Raw genomic sequence first — 22,532 nt, 5'->3', positions numbered from 1 at the left:
AAGATTTTCACTTTCATGTGAATTGTGTAGTACAGGAATAACAAAAAGAGCACCTGCTAGCAAATTACAAAATCTTTACAATCTGGTTCATATGAGCAAGATCTGGGCTCATTTGTGGCACTGGTATTAAGGCCAAAATTAAAGGGTTGTCTGGAACTTTAACATTAATCGCCCATCTGTTGGACAGGTCAAAAATGTTTGATGAGTGGGGGTGCGACACCCGGCACCTCCGCTGATAAGTTGTTCCCGGTGTCGGCGGCGGCCGGAACTGCTCAATTCTGGACCTGCGCAGCTTGCATTATTCTTAGCTAGAGATGAGCAAACCCGAACTTAAAAGTCTGGGGTTCGTACCAGTCAGTTAGGGTCCGGTGCTAAACTCCAAACACAGACTTCTCACAGAAGTCCATTGCAATGGAGAGAGAAAGAGAGAGAGAGAACACAGTGGAAAAAATGCGATAAAACTCATGTAAAAAAAACTTTTTTAGGAGGTTTTGGAGCACAAACTGCAAAGAAACTCTCCAAAACCTCCTCAAAACCAAAATAATTTCTCAAAAACTTGGGAGATTCTGCTCAGATTCTGCTCTGAAAATGTTGCAAAAAGTGTCCACTACATACCCTAAAAATGCAATAAAAAAGTCATTAGCAACAATTAGCTAATTGTTGCAGAAATTCTGAAGCATCAAAAATGCACTAAATATTCATCGTGAGAACTGAGTCTTAACCTCTTCACCCACAGGGAATTTTCAGCTTTTTATTTTCGCTTTTTCCTCCCCATCTTCCAAAAGCCATAACTTTTTTATTTTTCCATTAATAAAGCTGCTGATGGCTTGATTTTTGAGGGACAAGTTGTAGTTTTGAATGACATCATTCATTTTATCATGGAAAACTGTTAAAAAATACCAAATGTGTTGAAATTGCAAAACTAGTGCAATTCCACAATTGTTTTTTTTTTTTTTTTTATTTACCATGTTCACTATATGGTAAAACTAACCTAGCAATAGGATTCTTCCGGTCAGTACTCATATCAAACATGTATAGTTTTCTTTTTTACCTCAATGACAATTTTTTTTAAAAAAAAATTTGTAAGAAAAAAAAAACTTCCTTCTCCATTTTCTGAGACCCATAATGTTTTTATTTTACCAGATCTAGGGCCGTGTGGAGGCTTAGTTTTTTCACCCTGAGCTGACGTTTTTACTGATATCATTTTGGGGTAGATACGAATTTATGATGACCAGTTATTACATTTCATTGCAAAGTTGAGGAGGCCAAGAAAACATTCTGGCGATTTGATTTTTTTGCGTTATGCAGTTTACGATCGGATTCATTTATTTTATATTTTGATAGATCAGACTTTTATGAACGCAGCGATACCAAATGTGTGTATTTTTGATTTTTTTGTTTTTGATGGGGCAAAAGTGGTTGATTTGAACTCTTGTTTTTCATATATTTTACTTTTTTTTCACTTTTTAATGTATTTAATAGTCCCTTTAGGGGACCTGAAGCTGAGATCATGTGATCACCTGTGCTATAAATAATTAAAATCACAGTCTCCTAAGAACGCCAGCTAGAGGCTTGCTTTCACAGGAGGATCGTGATGACAGGTATGGGGGTCATCAGCAGATCCCTGGTTGTCATGACAACTCATTGGCACCCTGAGATCACGTCACGGGCAGGCCAATATGAGCGTGGAATGACATACCCCCTGCTGGCATGTGTTAAATGCAGCTGCCAGACATTGACAGTGTCATTTAACATGTTAACAGCCGCAAGAAGTGCTCCGCTCCATGCACAGCTGTTAAAGGAACATGATAGCTTATTAAATCGACTCTTGACGTACATGTACATCCAATGTCGTAACATTGCTAAAAAAATAACTGAATAAACTGAACTGCATGGAACTTTTTAAGTCTTACTAAATATATAATAAAGAGGGCAGAATTTGTACCTGTCGTATACAGTTTGCAGACTGTCTGACATAAACCCAGATGACTGTCCAACCAGTTCCAAAATGGAAAAACCCATTCAGTAGAAGAGTCTTGAGATTCTTTAACTGTGACCATCTTCAGATACATTCCTGCTCCATACCCTTCTCTGTCATGTCCAAGCACAACTTTCCTCAGATCACCAAGAGACACAGCTTCTAGTTCAAAACAGTCAACCTGGGAAGTAGAAAGGAAAAAACAATACTGCTATAATCATACAAATAAGCATAAGATGGTTATTTTTTGTAAGAGAAAAATCTAATCAGGCTCAGAAAAAAATGTATTTTGGCAGTGTATCAGATGGAACCATAGCCATATTTACTATACATTACACATCAAACTTTTCCGATTTTAATCTTTTCAATCCTCACTGGAATCAATCACATCCCAGTTGACTGAACACACCAATAAAATCTCAGCGGCAGAGCAGCGGATTTCTGATTTAGAGGACACAATACAATCCTTTGCTGCTCAAATAAAAGATAGAGACCATGCGATAGAGCAGCTCCAGGAAAAATTTGACGACTTGGAGAACCGGAGTCGTCGCAACAATCTTCGGATCATCGGCGTCCCTGAATCTGTGCTGGACCTTCACCACCTTACTTCTTCCTGGCTCCCACGAGCACTCAATTTGCCTTACCTGCCTGACTCCATGGTGGTGGAGTGAGCCCACAGGACTGGACCTGAGCGCTCTGATCCAAAAGCCCGCCCACGCCCTGTTATTTTCAAGTTACTCAATTATCAGGACAAAATGTAACTGCTTCGGGCGTTTCGAGCCGCCTCCTCGTTGAAGTATGAGGGCCACTCCCTTCTCATGTTTCAGGATTTCTCCGCCTTGGTGGCGGCCAAGCGCCGTGCTTTCTCACCAGTATGTAAGCTGTTACATGACAGGGGCACTCATTTTGCCCTTTTATACCCTGCACGCCTCCGGGTGGTGCTTCAAGGAAAACTAATGTTTTTTGATGACTCTGATAAAGCCTTGGAGGAAATTGAGCGTTCCTCTCTGGCATCCTCTCCAGTTACTTGACTCTGATTTGTAGCCATATGTTCTACTGCCTTTAAGTATCTAAACCCGAGTATTGATGTTGTCTTATTGCATGATTTCTGTATAGGTTTCCTTTATTTTAGTTTGTGCAATATTTGTTCTTATCTTGTGACTTTCCTTCTAGGGGATGCTATTAGTTGGCATAATTTAGCTTGATGTTCAGCATTTTGGTTTATATGTTGTTTTTTAGTTCAGCTGGGGATTGGGGGTGGGTTCCCCTTCCTCGGGCACAGTCTATACTCGGTCTTTTTGGCTAATTTGGGTATTTGGGTTTGCTCGCTGGGACAGACCTTTTCCCAACTATCCTCTTTTTCCTATTCCTACTTTTTGGCCCCAATGTGGGATAGGTTAACATAGCTACCTTCAATGATATAGCTCCTCACATTAATATAAGTTCTCGCAAACTTCTATCCTGGAGTGTGGCTGCTCTTAATTCACTGGTTAAGCTCAGAAAAGTGTTAGATATCAATTTATTTTGGGCCACTGCTAAGACGGTGCTTAGGGGACATATTATTTCCTATGTGTCCCAGAAAAAAAATAAACTGTTGTCCTCCCCGTGGCCTCTCTTAGACCAGCTTACTGTCATATAGAGATTTTAAATTACATAATACTCCGTCCTTCAGAGAGGCTTACCTTACAGCTAAACAAAATCTAAACACCCTATTACACGAACAAGCACACAATCAATTAGCTCATCAACGCAATCGATATTTCCGCTGGGGTAATAAACCGGGCTGTCTTTTGGCATCTCTAACGAAGCCATTCAAAGCGGCTACCAGAGTTCCGAATATTACCTTACCTGATTGCTCTATCACCCGTGACCCAACTCAAATTTGTGTGGTTTTTAGAGATTTTTACGCAGATCTTTAGGCCCATCCCTAGTTCTCTCAGGAGGACGAATATACATTTTTGCATAAGGCTTGTCCGCCAAGGCTTTCCGCTTGTCAATGGGAAATTCTAAATCAGCTGATTTCTCCTGGGGAGGTTGGATCGGTCATCAAATCTTCAAATCTGATTAAAGCCCCTGGCCCGGATGGGTTCTTGGTAGAATTTTTTAAATAGTTACAACCTTTAATCACTCCTCACCTTACTTCTCATTAAAATCATATTATTGACTAGGGTTCTTTGCCCGACCGATTTAATGAAGCTTGTTTGTCTTTATTACTAAAGCCAGGCAAGGATCCGTTTCTCCCGGCCTCGTACCGCCCGATTTCCCTTCTAAACGTTGATTTTAAACTGCTCACCAAAATCATGGCTAATAGACTGCAGTCTATACTTCCTGATATTCTCACCTCATCTCAAACAGGTTTTGTCCATGGTCTGTCACTTATAATATTAGGACGGCATTGGCGGCCATTACACATAGTTATCAACCTAAGGCTAAGCAGAATATACTGGTCAGCCTTGATGCTGATAAAGCTTTTGACCGAGCGTCCTGGTCTCACCTTATTAGAACTCTTAAGTATAGATTGTTTGGCTTTACCTTTTTCAACTTTGTACGGACGATTTACACCAACCCCCAATCTTCGATTTGGCTTAATGGTATCCAGTCAACCCCTTTTTCCATCTTTAGGGGGACGATGCAGGGTTGTCCTCTGTCACCTCTGTTATTTAATATTGCCCTAGACCCCTTGCTGAGGTACCTGGAGATGATTCCTTCCTTTGGGGGTATTGGGATAGGTCACCATACGCTTAAAACATTGGCATTTGCTGATGATATCTTACTCATGATAGCCAACCCTAAGGAATCCATTCCTTCTATAATGGATGCTTTCAATGGTTTGGAGCAGTTTAGGGATTTCGTATAAATTTTGACAAATCTCATGCTTTAGCTATATTCAAAGCTGCTCAGAAACGGTGGCTGTTCCCTTTGCCCTTTCAGTGGGGGAGAGACTCTCTACGTTATCTTGGTGTTCACTTACCCTCAAACCCTCATGATATCTATAAACTGAATGTCCGGTCTCTCATTTCTGTGGTTGTACAGGAAATACAATCCTGGAAATCCCTTAAATTATCCTTTGCGGGTAAGGCCCATCTGATTAAAATGATCTCTTTCCCTAAAATACTCTTCTCCTTACAGACGCTGCCGGTTCTGTTATCCAAAGCTGATGACCGGCTTTGAACACAAGTCTTTCGTCAATTTATTTGGGGCTCAGAAGGGGGCTCTAGAATTAGTATTTTTTAACTTCAACAAACTAGATCTTTAGGTGACCTTAATCTCTCAAATTTACATCTTTACATTGTGGCGGCTGTCTTTCGCAACTCCCTTGACTGGATCTGTGCCTTCACTCGCTTCACTAATACTCCAATAGACAAGGCCATGTGTGGACCCTTTAGTCTCCCAGCTCTGCTACATTTATGACAAGCTGAGATCCCAGTGGAGGTTAGAGATAACTCCCTGCTATGGTCAGTAGTCTTGGGATGGCGTCATGCTAGACGAATTAGTGGACTTGACCCTCATATCTCGGTGTTTCTTCCTTTTCGAGGCAACCCCTCCGTTCTACAGTGCAGGCCGCCTCCCGTCTATCATGTGCTTGGGAATAATAGATGTAGACTGGTTTGTGACATGTTGACAGATAATCAATGTCCTCTTACTTTGGAAGACATTGTCTTCAAATACCCAATTTTGGCAGGAGATACCTTCACTATTACCCAAATTAAACATTATGTAGGCTCAATATTGCGGGACATACCCTCTAAATTTAATTTCCATTAAAGCCCAAATTGGGACTTATTGCCTGAGTCTTATATATAAGTCACTGAAACCTTCCATACAGTGGTCGGACTCTTCACCGGGCCCAGGGAGATGGGTATCTCAACTAACTGATTGTCGGGTAAAAGACCTTTTGAACGCCACATTACGCATTAACTCTATGTTACCGTATGATAGTTACACAAACCATGACTCATGATATTTCATAGAGCATATATCTCCCCGGAGGTTAAGTCAAAAATGTCCCCCTCAGGTGACTTTCCCTGCCCTAAATGCTTACATTCTCCAGCTGACATTTTTTACTGCCTCTGGGACTGTCCAAAAATAATAGAATTAGTCCTTACCGGTAATTCGTTTTCTAGGAACCTTCCACGACAGCATTGGAGGAAGTCGTTCACGCTCTATTGGGGGAGTGGAACACAGAGAGGTCAAAAGCCCCTCCCCACCATTAATCGCCAGTGATCACCTGGAAATGGTTACCTGACAGTTATATGGAAATCCAAGAACTGCGTAGGGAGGGAATTTCATTCTGTCGTGAAAGGCTCCTGGAAAACAAATTACCGGTAAGGACTAATTCTATTTTCTCAAAACGCCTTCCACGACAGCATTGGAGGAATACCAACAATATTTCATTAGGGAGGGACAATAGCTTGGAGAACTTTCCTACCAAAGACTAAATCCCTACTAGATGACAGATCTAATCTATAATGTTTGGAGAATGTATGAAGGGAAGACCATGTAGCTGCCCTGCAGATCTGCTCTGAAGATGCGCCCGCTCTTTCGGCCCAGGAAGCTAATGTAGATCTGGTAGAAAATGCCTTCAGAACAATCGGAGGAGCTAGCTGTTGGTTGATGTAGGCCTCACTGATTGCCTTCTTAATCCAGTTTGCTATAGTGGATTTAGCTGCCTTCATTCCTCTGTTATGCCCTGAGTGTTGGATAAAGAGATTCTGGTCCAGTCTCCAAGACTCGGTTTGTTGAAGATAGTGAAGAACAACTCTGCGGACATCTAGGAGATGAAACTCTGCTTCCTTTGAATTAGTAGGGTTCTGGCAAAAGGAGGAAAGGAAGACCTCCTGATAGCGATGAAAATCTGAGACCACCTTCGGGAGAAAAGAAGGATCCAGACGAAGTGTAATTCTATCCTCGGTCACATTCATGTAGGGTCCTCTGATAGAGAGAGCCTGCAATTCTCCCACTCTTCGGGCTGAAGTGATGGCTATTAAAAAGGCAGTCTTTTGAGAGAGAGATTGTATTGTGTGGGTGGATAGTGGCTCGAAGGGAGAGAGAGTTAGACCCTTGAGCACCACGTTAAGATCCCAAGTTGGGACATGAATCTGAATTCTCGGATGAAGTCTGAGTGCCGAAGTCATGAATCTCTTGATCCATATGTGAGAGGCCAGATCTTGATCAAACATAGAGCTTAGGGCTGAAATCTGCACTTTAAGGAGTACTAGGTTTAAGTCCCAACTCCAATCCACTCTGTAAAAAATCAAGGATCCGAGCTATGTTAGGGTGTAGGGAATCAGGAGTGTCCGGAGCACACCAGGATAGAATTTTTTCCATATCTTGCCGTATATGGCATTGGTTACTGGTTTCCTACTTTGCTGAAGAGCTCTTATGACTTTCTCTGAGAGACCTTTGGATCTTAGGATCTCGGCTTCAGTAACCAGGCTGCAAGGTTAAGCCACTGAGGATTTGGGTGGAATAGTGGGCCCTGTGAGAGAAGGTTGTTGACCTGTGGAAGTATCATTGGACCGTCCAGGCAGAGTTCTGTGATGGCTCCAAACCAGGGCCTCTTGGGCCACAGAAGGGCCACCAGAATTGGGGCAACTTTCTCTAACCAGATTTCCTGGATAGTTTTTGACAGCAGGGGAATTGGAGGAAATGCATAAACCAGTTTGAAATGCCAGGGATGAGCTAATGCATCTAACTCTATGGCATTGTCTCTTCTGTCCAGTGAGAAGAATAGAGGAACTTTTGCATTTAGGTGATTGGCAAAAGATCCACCTTGGGAAGACCCCATTTTGATACCAGTGACTGGAACACCTGAAGATTGAGGCTCCATTCTCCTGGATGGATGTCTTACCTGCTTAGAAAGTCTGCTTGTGTGTTGTCTGAGCCCTTCAGGTGAACTGCCGAAAGTGATAGAAGATGATGTTCTGCCCAGGAGAATATTCGACCCGCGACTTGTTTCATGCTATTTACCTTCATGCCTCCTTGATGATGAAGGAAGGTGACTGTAATCATATTGTCTGAGAGTATTTTGATGTGAGCCCCGTGGACCAGGTTGACTGCGGCTCTGAGCGCTTCTTCTACTGCTTTTAGCTCCCTGAAGTTGGAGGATTTGATACTCATCTCGTGACTCCATTTGCCCTGAAAAGGAGTGTGAGCCACCATGGCCCCCCAACCTCGTAAGCTGGCATTGGTAGTCATTGTAATCAGAGGGTCTTGGGTCCAAGAGATCCCCCTCTGAAGATTCTGGGAGCTTAGCCACCAAGAAAGAGAAGCCTTTACCTGACCTGGGGTCCTGGTCCGTTTGTTTAGCAAGTCCCCCCGTCTGTTCCAGGATTTCAAGATATGATCCTGAAGGAGCCTTGAGTGGGCCTGAGCCCATGATACCAACTGGATACAAGCTGTCATCGACCTCAATAATGACATGGCCGTTCTCAAGGTTGGGTTTTTCTGGTGTCTGAAAATCGAAACCTTGGTTCTGAGAGCTGTTTGATGCTCCAGCGGAAGGAAAGAAGTTTGTTTGTTAGAGTCTAGTAGGACACCCAGGAATCTTCTCCTTGATGAAGGAAGGAGCTCGGATTTTTTGGTGTTTGGAATCCACCCTAAAGAGAGGAGGGTTTCTACGGTTCTGGACTCATGAAGATTGAGGGTCACCACGGAAGGGGATACGATCAACATGTCGTCCAGGTATGGAATTATACAGACACCCTTTTTTTGAATGAGCACAATGACTTCGGCCATAATCTTTGTAAACACCCGAGCTACTGAAGAGATGCCGAACGGCAGTACGTTGTACTGGTAGTGTTTCATCATATTGTCCCGGGAGATTGCGAAGCATAGGAACTTCCTGTGGGACTTATGGATTGGCACATGGTAATACACATCTTTTAAATTTATAGTTGCCATCACATAGCCTTTCCCTACTAGTGGGATAATTGATCTTATCAATTCCATCTTGAATCGTCTGTACTTGATGTGATGGTTCAGGGACTTCAGGTTGATTATGATCCGTGGGGTCCCCGAAGGTTTCTGTATTAGAAATAGTTTTGAGTAATGACCCGTCCCTTCCCTGCCAGGGGAAACTGGAGATATTAACCCGGAGTTCAGAAGGTCCTGTAGACCGACTGATAACAGGTCCTGAGCTCTCCGAGAAGGAAGGGAAGTGACCCGTAGGACCTGAGGGGGACGAATATTGAATTCCAAGAGAAGACCCTCTTTGATGGTATTGAGGACCAACTGGCATGAAGATGCCTGCCACTTGGAAAATAAACCCCAGAGATGCCCCCAACACAGATCAAGTCATTGCCTCTCCTGCTGCTAGTGCTGTTGCTGAGGTACAAGGATGTTACGGCCCTTGCCTCCTTTAGGGTAGGCCCAGCTCCCAGATTTTCCCTTCCCCTTATATTGGGAGGGATGATTTTGAGGAGGAACGCTTCTTAGCTGGTTTCTGCTCAGGAAGGGTTTTCTTTCTGTCCAAGGCCTTTTCCAGGATATCATCCAGGGCTGACCCGAATACATATTTCCCCTGAAAGGGGATGGAGCAGAGCTTTACCTTAGAGGTGAAATCTCCACTCCATGTTTTAAGCCACAGTGCGCGGCGAGCAGTATTGGATAAAACAGCTGCTCTGGCCCCGAATCGGACTGACTCAGCCGAGGAGTCCGCCAAGAAGCCAGTGGCTTTTTGAAGGAGGGGAATGGAATCTAGCAGGTCTTCTCTAGATGTGACCCGTGACAGATGTTCCTCCAGTTGGGTTAGCCACTTGAAGAGGGATCTGGCCACACAAGTTGAAGACATATTGACCTTAAGAGAGGCAGAAGAGGTTTCCCATGATTTTTTAAGGACGTTTTCCATTTTACGGTCCAAGGGGTCCTTTAGTTGGGATGAGTCTTCAAAGGGGAGTGAGGTTTTCCTCACTACCCTTGCCACCTGGATATCTACCTTAGGAATGTCCCACTTGAATTCTTCACCCTCCAGCAGAAATGTATGTTTTAATTCCGAAGGGATGGTGAGACGGTTTTCCGGGGCTTCCCATTCCTGGCGAATGAGATCTCTAATGATCTCATGAACTGGAAATCAAGTTTGCTTTTTTGATTTAAGGCACCTAAACATTCCCAGAACAGGGAACCTCAACCTCTTCTAGCCCCATAGTGCCCCTGACGGTATCAAGTAACTCCTCCAAGTTGTCTGATGAGAAATAATATCTACCAGTCTCCATTTTTTTGACGGAACCTAAGGATGCGCTCTCTTCAAAATCGTCTTGGGCAGAACTACTGGCCACAATGGAAAACATGTCTGAATCTACCTACTGAATGTTTCTCTTTTAATGGGGAGAGGGTCTAGAGGAGGTATAGTTGGGAAGGGCGGCAATGGATGCCTGGACCTCCTGCTTGTACCTCCTGCTTGGACTTCTTGTCTAACCAGCGACCTAAGCTCCTCTATTAACGAGGGGTTTTCTTCTTTAACTGTGCAGGGTTGGCACAATTTCTTCCTATGGAATGAGGGCAGTTTTTTAGCGCAGATACCACATCTAATGGGACTGGTTCTTATCCTTCTTAGTAGGGGGGCCTTGTCTTCCTAAGAGAGAGGGAAGAGAAGGGAAACCCATGTAACTAGAAGGAGGGGAAGACTAGGGTCATCTCAAAAAGAGAGGCTGAGTTAACCCCTTAGTGACCAACCCCGGTACTACTCACTGTAGCCGGGGGCGTGCTGGGCTCTGCAGATGAAGGGATACTGGCTCTGTCACCCTCCATGATGGAGATTGCCTTACCTAGTGACGTCTTCTGGCGGGTGTTTGTTGGAAAAAAAATGTGCCCCCAGCAAGGAACACTTGTTCCCTCCCCCTTCAGGTCACCTGCGGGCCAAACGGGCTCGCCATCCCCTGTATGCCGGCTCTGGGAAGCGTGCAAACATCGTGCGTTCCAGCGTGGAATGCATAGCCCGGAAGTGACCAGGATCATTGATGACATCACTTCCGGTGCGTGCGCGCCAAGACCGCTGGAAGAAGGAGGAGATGCCGGAGAGCTGAAACAGTCCTCCAGCATGGAAATTACCCGGCCTGCTTTACCCTCTATGGGGCGCAGGAAGACTGGGACGGTCCCCATCGGAAGCAGCATGGAGGGAGGAGGGAGTGCCCCGACTGACCACTGCCCGGCAAGAATAAAACCTTTAACACAATGCTGCCCTGTCGGCCAGATAGCACTACAGGACCTCTCAATGCCCCAAGGGGGACAGGAAAACACTGGCGATTGATGGTGGGAAGGGGCTTTTCACCTGTGTTCCTGTCCCCCAAAAGGGCAAGCCTCCGCTCTTCCCACTGCACTGTAGCAGTGGTGAGTTGGGTAATGGGGTTGGGGTTCACGTCAGCCTTGTATTGGCGGCTGACATGAAGCCCCGGTTAGTAATGGAGGGTGTCTATAAGATGCCCCAATTACTAACCACGTAATATAATGGTTGCCGTTTTTTCAAAAAAAGACACGGCCAGAATAAAGTATTTTAATGAAATAAAAAACACACGGTTATACAATTTTTTTTTATTACACTCCGTCCGCGAAGTGCTCGATCTCCTGAAAAAAACGTAAAATAACAAACAACCATATCCCTCACCTGTCCGCTGTCAATGACGTAGTCCACGTACTGCCAACAATTGTCCCACAATGATCCGGGTCACTTCTACAGCAGTGATACCAGCCATCACTGATGTCACTGCTGTACAAGACAGCACTGTATATTGACAAGGGTGTAAAATCACCCCTATAAGTATACATGCTGCAGAAGGTCACTGGGGTTGATCTGCTGAAGATCAGCTGATCAGCTCCGATGAGCTTACCACCCTGGGAACATCAGCTGATGGTCACGAGACCAACCAGTTGAATGCTGACATCACCGATCAGCTGATGGTCGCATGACCGACCAGCTGATCGCAGACGTCACCGATCAGCTGAGCGGTCTTGTGACCATCAACTGATCGGTGATGTCACTGCAGGTCCTGGCAGCTCGGTACCGCTGGCCACTGGGAGGAGAGGATCGCCGCCGGGGACCAGGAGGACACCGGGGACTGCCGGTGAGTATAAGGTTTTTTTCTTTAAACTTTTTTTTACCGCGGGCTGGGCAGAGCAGACTACTGCTCCTCCCATCCATGCCGCTCTCGCTGTTATCAGCGGGAGCGGCGGTTAAATGAGATGAGTTGTAGTCCTCCTCTACCGCACCGCACCGCGTTTCTGCCGCAAATTCGTGGCCATTGGCTGTAATTGAAACACAGCAAATCCGCAGGTATAGATATTATACCTGCGGGTTTGCTGTGGTTCAATGCAAGTCAATGGGCGCGAATTTGCGGCGGGATCGCGCAAAAAATGGCCATGCTGTGGTTTTTACCGCAATGGTAATCCGGAGCGGAAATTTCCACAACATGTGCACAGCATATCCGGATTACCATTGCTACATCTGGCAGACCTATTCTAACCGTTTTCAAAGTTTTTCCGCGGTGGGAAAACCGCTGCAAAAACGCATCAAAAACGCATCCTGTGAACTTAACCTTATACACATTTCTCTTCTGGTGGTCCAGTGTCTGTACAGAGAGTGTATGGGTTATTGCCTGTAGTTTATGCATCAGTATAGTTAGGCAAAGATGCAACACTGTGTACACTGTGCATAGGCAGAAAGTTGTCAATCAGTGGTAGGGGTAGGATTACAGAGTGGCATGAAAAAACGAATCCTCTAGTGATAATTTCTGGCCGATAAAACACTGATTTTATTGAAACTACAACAGGTAGCCAACTAAGTGTGACGTCACGGTAATCAGGGTCTCTGCCCATACATCTTGTTGTTCTCAGATTAAAGAGCAAAAACCTGCTGACAAATTCCCTTTAAAGAGCAACAAAATGTTTTTTATTTTATATATATCCTTGTTGCATTCTTAATTGCATGTCGACCGCTGGGCATCCGGGTTCTTGCATAGATCATGGCTCAGTGCGCACACAGCATTGTGTATGGACGCAAGAGAAAGCCTATGCTTTCTATTGCATCCATATTCTGATCTGTGTGCGCACTGAGCCATGATCTAAGCAAGAACCCGGATGCCCAGCGGTCGACATGCAATTAAGAGAGCAACAACATAATATAATAAAATAATGGAAAACATTTTGTTACCCCTTGGTGTGTGATGTGCATATTGTGTAGCTTGAGAGACCTATCCTGGAAATACTGATGGACACAGACAGAAGAGGGCACCTGTGCAAGAACAATATATGGCCCTTTGCAGTTAAATAGCTTCTCATAATGACAATTTTACCAGCTTTGGAAGTGGAAATGGACCCCAATTCTTCTTGAGTGCCTGTGCGCAGGGCCGGCTCCAGGTTTTCGTGGACCCCTGGCGAAAGAGTATCAGTGGGCCCCTTTAACACCTTAACGAACGTGGGATTTTCCATTTTTGCATTTCTGTTTTTTGCTCCCCTTGTTCCCAGAGCCATAGCGTTTTTATTTTTTGGTCAATATGGCCGTGCGAGGGCTTATTTTTTGTGGGACGGGTTGTACTTTTAAACCCCATTACTAGTTTTACCATATCGTGTACTGGAAAACGGGAAAAAAATTCCAAGTGTGGTGAAATTGCAAAAAAATGCAATTCCACAGTTGTTGTTTTTTTTCTTTCCACGTTCACTGGATGCTAAAATTGACCTGCCATTATTATTCTTCAGGTCATTACGAATGTGTAGACACCAAACATGTATAGGTTCTTTTTTATTTAAGTGGTGAAAAAAAAATCCAAAGTTTGCTAACAAAAAAAAAATGGCGCCATTTTCCGAGACCCGTAGAGTCTCTATTTTTCGGGATCTGGGGCCGGGTGAGGGCTTATTTTTGTGCGCTATGGGCTGTCGTTTTTATTGATGCCATTTTGGGGTAGATCTGATGTTTTGATCGCCCGTTATTGCATTTTATTGCAATGTTGCGGCGACCAAAAAAACGTAATTCTGGCGTTTGGAATTTTTTTCTCGTTACGCCGTTTACCGGTTGGATTAATTCTTTTTTTATATTGATAGATTGGGCGATTCTGAACTCGGCAATACCAAATATGTGTATGTGGGGTTTATTTTTTATTATTTTATTTCGAATGGGGCAAAAGGGGGGTGATTTAAACTTTTATATTTTTTTACATTTTTTTAATAACATTTTTTTTACACTTTTTACTTGCTTTTATAGTCTCCATAGGAGACTAGAAGCAGCAACTGTCTGATCGCCTCTGCTACATAGAGGTGATGAGTAGATCACCTCTATGTGACAGAAATGCTCCTGTACTATGAGTGCCGACCACTAGGTGGCGCTCATAGTAATCTTTATATGACAACCACTGGGGTCTGCTGCAGACCCCAGGTTGCCATGCCCACCCATCAGTGATTCGCGATCACGTGACGGGGTCACCGATGGGCAGGGTAAGTGACGTGCTTCCGGCGCGGCGCTGTTAAATGCCGCTGTCAGAGATTGACAGCGGCATTTAACTGGTTAACAGAAGCGGGTTGATCGCGATTCCACCCGCGGCTGTTGCGGGCACATGTCAGCTGTAAGAATCAGCTGACATGTGCCCGGTTCAGTGCGGGCTCAGCGCCGGAGCCCGTGCTGAAACGGGGGTGATGGCCTGGGGCATACTAATACGCCCCAGGCCAGTAAGGGGTTAGAACATACCACCGTTCATGATGCACGGATACAGCGGAGAAATATAGGTATACAACAGAGGGCACAGGCTGTTCCCTCATCCTTCACATATGCAAACATGCACACACACAGTACGCAGACATGCATGCACGCACACACACAGTACGCAGACATGCACGCACACACACAGTACGCAGACATGCACGCACACACACAGTACGCAGACATGCACGCACACACACAGTACGCAGACATGCACGCACACACAGTACGCAGACATGCACACGCACACACACAGTACGCAGACATGCACACGCACACACACAGTACGCAGACATGCACACACACACAGTACGCAGACATGCACACACACAGTACGCAGACATGCACGCACACACACACAGTATGCAGACATGCACGCACACACACCGTACACTGACATGCACGCACACACACAGTATGCAGATGACGCGCCCCCTGAGCCGTGGGGTACCCGGTGCCGGGCCGGTAGATGCTGGGGGATGTCACAGTGGCGGTGACCCGGTCCGTGACCCAGGGCGGTCAATAAAAAGGGGTTATTGATAGGGGATTTATAATGTTTATAGAGTTTGCGACGCCACCTGTGAAATGCGGCTAAAGGGAGCCACCGCTGCGGAGCAGTCCCCTGAAGCTGATGTTACAGCAGCAGGGATGGTGTGGCTCTCCACAGGAAGAGCTAGCTCCAGGGCAGTGCAGTATAGAAGATGTTGCAGGTTGTACTGGGCGTTGTAGTGCAGGGGTTGATGGCGCAGCAATAAACAGAGAGGCAGTGTAGTGCAGTCCTAAGGGTCTTTACTGATGGTGATTAGATAAGCTGGGACTAGAGTACTGGCTAAAAGTGGGAGCCCAGGCAGCCTGGAAGCAAACAAGGATCCTCCTTGCCAGGTGAAGTTGGAGGCCTTCCCTTTCCACTAAACTCTTTGGCCCTGCTACTTGTAGCGGTGCGGTGGCCCTCGTCCCTGAGTGCGGCGTTTCTGTGCTCACCCGTATGGCAGGCAGCTCGGGCCTTGCTATGCGTCGCTCCAACGTGGCGGTGCTGGACCCTGCGGTGCTGCTGAGCCTCCGGGCGTATGATGGGCCAGGAAACCTGCAGTCTCCTGCCCTCTGGTTTCTGTGGCTGGGCCTTCAGTGCCCCACAGCCTCGGACTCCGGTGTCCAGATCTTCTGTGCGGTATTTCTGGGGTGAGCTGCCGCGTAGCTCCAGTCCCCAGCTCCTCTCTCCTCGACGTCCTCGCTTCAACTCGTCACACTAAGACTCATTAACCCCGCCCCCAGATCCCAGTTGCCAATGGGAGGAGCTCCCCTTGCTGGTCTGGAGCCAGGAAAATGTTGCATGTTTAGTACCCCTGACTAGGGGATCCCTGCTTGCTTCCAGGCATGGCATTACCTCTTTTGAGGGAGGCAATGCCACTGTGGCAACCGGACCCCTGGGGTGCCACACAGACATGCGCGCACACACAGTACGCAGACATGAGCACACACAGTACGCAGACATGCGCGCGCGCACACACAGTACGCAGACATGCGCGCGCACACACACAGTACGCAGACATGAGCACACACAGTACGCAGACATGCGCGCGCACACACACAGTACGCAGACATGCGCGCGCGCACACACAGTACGCAGATATGCGCGCGCACACACACAGTACGCAGACATGCACACACACAGTATGCAGACATGCGCACACACACAGTACGCAGACATGCACATGCACACAGTAGGCAGACATGCACATGCACACAGTAGGCAGACATGCACACGCGCGCACACACACACAGTACGCAGACATGCACATGCGCGCGCCCACACACAGTACGCAGACATGCACATGCACACGGTAGGCAGACATGCACACAGCAGGAAGACATGCACGCACACATGCACACAGTACACAGACATACAGAAATGCACGCACAGATGCACACAGTATGCAGTCATGCATGCACACATACAGTACACAGTCATGCACGTGCACACGCACACAGTACGCAGTCATGCACATGCACACAGTAGGCAGACATGCACACACACAGTACGCAGACATGCACATGCACACAGTAGGCAGACATGCACGCACACATGCACACTGTACACAGACGTACAGACATGCACGCACAGATGCACACAGAACGCAGTCATGCATTCATACAAGCACACAGTACGCAGTCATGCCCGCAAACATGCACACAGACATGCACACACACGGTACACAGATATGCACACACCATGTCTGTGAAGTGACAGCAATCAAGCAGCACCAGAGGTTCTGCACAAATGCTGGGGAAGTGGCCCGGGCCTCGATGGCGAGTGGGCCCCCCTGATGGTCCAGGGCCCCGGCACTTGCCTGGGTGTGCCAGGTGTGGACACCGGCCCTGCCTTTGCGGCTGCACATGTTGCACCAATGGTATGTCTGCCCCTGCTGGAAATGTGTGGAGAGTGGATCTGGATGATGTTGTGCTGTGTTCTTTTGTAATTCTGTAAAAAAAATTATACCATCTAACTTGCAGAGTAACAGCTGGCATCCCTATTTCTAAGTCACTAACTAACTGATCCCAGAAACAACAATCCTGAATGTAATACTGTAAGAAAAAAAGGTGTCTGAAGATCCATGACTTTGGTGCCATGTGCAGGCTTGCTGGTATTATTGCAGCGCCAGAAATGTAGAGTAAAGTTACTGTTAAGAAGAGCAAATAGCAAAGCTACTGTCAAGTTGGACCTTGTGCTCCTATTGAAGAGACCCTCTTAAAGAGGTGGTAAGCCGGTTTGTGTTAACTGTCAGTGTTAACTATGGTCAATAGTAATTCTAGAGAAGGATAATGGCTCAGTGGTCTCATGGACTCTCAAATGGCATTGTCATACAAGTGGCTGGCTATAGTAGAGGTTGATGTCTTAAGTGACATAGCGGCACATTTGTGTAGGAGCTGGCAGCCATACTGGGCGCATTTTGGCCTTTAGCGTCTAAGAAGAGACTGATTTTATCTCTGTAACTGTCCATCTGTTCTAGAGCATCCTTATGAGAGACACAATCGGCATACATATTTCCACCGCGGAAACACACACCCAACGCACAATTTGCTAGATAGCTTTGTCCATAAAATAAAATCAGTTTTGCCTGAATAAATCAGATCTATAAAGCAGCCAATGCTATAGAAAATACAGTTAATCCAAGACAAAAATCACCACTTTGGAGAATACTTTTTTTGTTAGAAAGGTCCCACAATAGTTAATTGGTGCTAGAACTCAATGAAAGGTCAGCAGTAATCTGGGCACAACACAACAGCAAGTGCTCAATATCTGTGTGGCACCACCACTTTCGAAATAGAACATTACACACTTCCCATTATAATTAATAGCCTTACTGTGCAATGTCAGGATGTTCTGGCTCCTTACAAGAGAGACACTCTGTTTAGCCATGTAAAGAACTGGAGGTACTGCCTATACCCTCTCGAAGAGATATTTGTTATTATATAATGAATTGCACTGTTTAAATATGAATTTTACTGTCTGACAATTTGCATGCACTTAGTTGGTGAATAGATAGAGTTAATAGTTGGGACTAGCCCAGAATGGGATGGGTTATGTGGGAAAACAGAAGACGCCTTCCTAATAGTTGGCTGGAGCCCAGTGTTCAGCAAAGGCAGACCTAAGGTCTGACATTTGGCAGACTGACATGTTATAGTCTGTTGTGTGTGAAGAGGGAAGACCACAGGTCATCAGATAATCTATCCTAAGGACAAAGGAAATGTGGCGCTCCTGTGGGTCCAGTTGCCACAGACGTACTGCATCTCAGCCAGAGGTGTGGTACCCCACTCTCAGGTAAGGAGGGAGTGTGACACCCCAGGGGTCTGGTTGCCACAGTGATAGAGATATTACGTCTGAGAACAGGTGGGAGGTCCTTTGGTCAGGGATCCTGTGCATGCCACACCTCCTGCCCAGTCTTGGGAGGGGAAGGACTTCCCCTATATAAACCCGGGGCTGAGGCAGGGTTAGTGAGAAAGAAGACAGAACAAGAGTAGAGAAGAGAAGCAGCATAGCAAGAAACATCAGGAGCTCTGTGGGGAGCAGTGTTACAAGGAGTCAGGGGCTGGCAGCTGCAGAGCTCGCCCTGACTGAGAAGCTTTCTTACCGGACCCGGAGTCCGAGGCTGTGGGGACTAACTCCTACCCAGCAGCAGAAACCGTCCGGCAGAGGATTTCAGGTCCTCTGGCCCAGAAGCCCGAAGGCACGGTCACACGCGTGGGACCAGCACCGCCATCGTGGAGCGGAAGCCATTAGAAGGCCCCGAGTCACCGGCCATACGGGTGAGCACCACACGGTACACTCAGGGACGTGGGCTACTTATTCCCGCCTCTAGCAAGGTAGCCAGAAGAGTACAGTTAGTTGGGAAGGCCTACAACTCCGCCTGGCCAGGGGAGATCCCATCTGCTCAAGGACTGACCAGGCCCCTATCACTAGCAAGTACTCCGGGAGGGTCTATCTTTGTCACCAGTAAAGACCCTGAACTACACCGCACCGTCTCTGAGTGGTTCCTGCTACCCCCATCATCCACGTCGGCTGCCCTGAGGCCATACCCCTCCCGTTGGGGGTTATACCATCCACGCTGCACCATCCTTCCACCGGCCTCAGCGGTCTGCCCTGCAGCGGCAGCTCCATAGCTGCATTCAACGGGTGGCGTAGTCACCAACCATCTACTGCTAGTACATCGCCGCTCAGTTTGACTCCCTGGGCACGGACCGGGTCGCCGCCACGAGACTACAACCCTCAAGAGATCCGGCTCCGGGTAAGCTCCCGCGTGCGCAACGCAGCGCGACACAGGCCCAGGGGCGCGTCAACTTTGGCGTAGTCGGCAGGATTTCGTGCCCGCAACCACCGGGTACTGCGTGCCTGAAAAGCAAAGACTGTTCAAACTTACCAGTGGTGAAGATTCCCGCTATCCGTGGAGGTTTCCCGCCATCCGGCGCCATCTTCTACCTTCTTCCCGCCATCCGCGAAGTTTTCCCGCCATCCGGCGCCATCTTCGACCTTCTTCCCGCCATTCGTGGAGTTTTCCCGCCATTGGACGCCATCTTGAGGACGCCGCGCGGGAAGAAGAGGGGCGTGGACTCCGAAAGCGCGCGAGAACTGAAGCCCCGCCTCACGTCCGGACGTTGCGTAAGGTCCTGGAAGGAGCCCAGCAGACGCCGACGTCACCGGAGCGCGACGGAAGGTCCTCAACCCTGACGATCCACTGCGGAGCCGCGGCCTACGGAACAGGATCATCGCAAGGTAGGCCACGGTCCACTAGGGGGGAGGAAGATGTCGGATACGGAGGAGAGCTTCACTGCCTCAACCCCCGCCAGCGCCACCGCTGCTGCAGTTATGCCCTTCACCATGCCCTATATCCCGGGAGCAGCTTGGCTACCCCAGTACTCAGGGGAGTCACATACCCTGCATGACTTTAGAGAAAAGCTGGATAGCCTCTTCCAGGTGTACCCCCTCACAGAAGAGCAAAAAGTGAGCATCCTGGTGGCCCAACTAACCGGGGCAGCCAAAAGGGAAGTAAAATCCTGGCCACCTGGGAGGAAGACTGTCGCAGGGATACTAACCCGGCTGAAGGACACCTTTGATACCCGCACCTCAGCCGAGATTAAGCTTAGATTCTACGGGTGCAAGCAGCGAGCGCATGAGAGTATAAGGGACTATGCACTAAACCTACAAGAGGCCCTGAGGGCCATAAAGCAGACCGACCCTGATGGGGTGGGAAACGAGGACAGGCTGTTGACTGAACAATTTATAGAGGGTTTATATTGCAATGCCCACCGAACCCAGTTGCGGGCAATGGCCTTACAGGATCCCCATCTGGACTTTGCACAGTTCAAGGACAGAGCCATCCGGGTGCTCCGAGAACCGGCACTGGGTGGCGTTGTGACCCACAGGCGCCCAGCTATCACTTACCACCAGGAGGCGGCGCCCTTGTCGGCAGGGCCTGTGGGAGCTGATGCGCAGGCTTTGGACAATGACCCGGCTCCAGACCTACGCCATCAGGTCCAAGAGCTAGCTAAGAGCGTTGCTGCGCTAACCCGAACTGTGCAGTCTTTACAGGTTTCCACCCCAGTGAAGATCCAGCTGGCATCCGGACCGGAGGACATCCCGTGGCGTCGACCAAGGAGGACCCCACCGGCCAGAGGAAGACCCAGTGACCGATACAGCGAGGACGGACGACCCATCTGCCGCCGCTGCAATCAACCCGGACATATGGAAAGGTACTGTTCTTTAAACGGGCACAACCTGGGGTAGAGGGCCAACCCCCAGGAAAAAGATCACCAGGCCCATCGAACTGGCGCGACAGATATGTGGGAGGACGTCCAGTCTTGCCTGTGGTACTGGATGGCATTCCCATGAGTGCCCTACTGGACACCGGGTCACAGGTCACCACTATCCCGTACGTGCTCTTTAAGCAGTACTGGAATGACTCGGATATTACCCGCTACCCTGACGACGACTTGAGTATCATCGCCAGCAATGGCCAGCCCGTGCCACAGATCGGATTTAAAGAGGTGACCATCAAAATCGGTAGAGTCGAACTGGCAGCACAGGGACTGATCATTGTAGACATTGACAAACATGAGAGCCACCCAAAAATAACTCTAGGAACTAATGTAATTGAGAATTGTCTTGCAGAGGTGATTTTCCTTCTACAGCAGGTTGCCAAGAACGCCAGCTCCGGCGAGCAGCGAGTGCTCCAGAAAGAGATCCGGGCACTGATGCGACGGCAACAGGTGGAACTCTCCGGCGGTGAGATTGGTAGCATAAGAATGTGTGACCCTTTCCCTATTGCCATGCCCCCAAAAAGCGAAATGATGATTTGGTGCCGGGCAGCTATTGGTCTGAGAGGTAGAGATTACCAGGCAATGGTAGAACCAGTTTACTCAGACAGTAGGCCCACCATTTTGACAGCACGGGGGGTGGTCAATGTACGCCATGGGAGGGTGCCCGTTCGCATAATCAATATCGGGGAGAGGGAAGTGTACCTGCCCCGGTATGCCACGCTAGCAAAATTATATACCATCAACCAAAACTCTATACAGTCTGTGGAACCCTTGCCTCCATCTCACCCGGAGGAAGGTAACGGCTCTAAGAAAGTAATGGAGGATTGGTGTCAGCAACTACACTTGGGAACTGACTCCACTCCCTCCCACCAGAAACAGGGAGTCTACCGGGTGGTTCAAGAGTATGAGAGAGTGTTTAGTAAACACCCGTTAGACTTCGGGCGAGTCAAGGGGGTAGAACACCGCATCCCCACGGGAGATCATCCTCCCATAAAAGAGAGGTATCGACCCGTACCCCCTGCACATTACCAACACGCCAAGGGGATGCTTAGAGACATGAAGGAGGCTGGGGTAATCCGGGATAGCTGTAGCCCCTGGGCAGCCCCGCTAGTTTTAGTCAAAAAGAAAGACAACACCATGAGGATGTGTGTAGATTACCGGAAAATCAACCGTATCACACACAAGGATGCGTACCCCTTACCAAGGATAGAGGAGTCATTGGCTGCTTTAAGATCTGCTAACTTCTTCTCTACCTTGGATCTCACTAGCGGGTACTGGCAGGTTCCTGTAGCAGAGGCGGACCGGGAGAAGACCGCATTCACCACCCCGATGGGACTTAGTGAGTTCACCTGCATGCCGTTCGGACTCTGCAACGCCCCAGGAACCTTCCAACGATTAATGGAGTGCTATCTGGGCCACAGAAACTTCGAGACGGTCCTGTTGTACCTGGACGATGTCATCGTATACTCCAAAACTTATGAGGACCACCTGAAACACCTGGCGGAGGTGTTCGAAGCTCTGGCGAGTTACGGCCTAAAGGTGAAACCCTCCAAGTGTCAC

General features: G+C 47.8%; 1 protein-coding gene across 2 annotated transcripts in view; it reads right to left on the bottom strand.

The window, feature by feature from the left end:
* The window catches only part of RP1 (RP1 axonemal microtubule associated), a 1,013,486-nt gene that overhangs the window by 345,196 nt on the left and 645,758 nt on the right, over window positions 1–22,532 (bottom strand). For both annotated transcript variants that reach the window (XM_073679301.1, XM_073679302.1), the window contains exon 35: window positions 1,946–2,159. In XM_073679301.1, coding sequence (XP_073535402.1) covers window positions 1,946–2,159 — 214 coding nt within the window. The remainder of the gene's footprint in view (window positions 1–1,945; window positions 2,160–22,532) is intronic.

This window comes from Phyllobates terribilis, unplaced genomic scaffold, assembly GCF_046119375.1.
Source record: "Phyllobates terribilis strain yellow unplaced genomic scaffold, ASM4611937v1 Scaffold_4__5_contigs__length_816908805, whole genome shotgun sequence".
Classification (NCBI taxonomy): domain Eukaryota; kingdom Metazoa; phylum Chordata; class Amphibia; order Anura; family Dendrobatidae; genus Phyllobates; species Phyllobates terribilis.
This window is presented reverse-complemented; position numbering and strand designations above follow the sequence as displayed.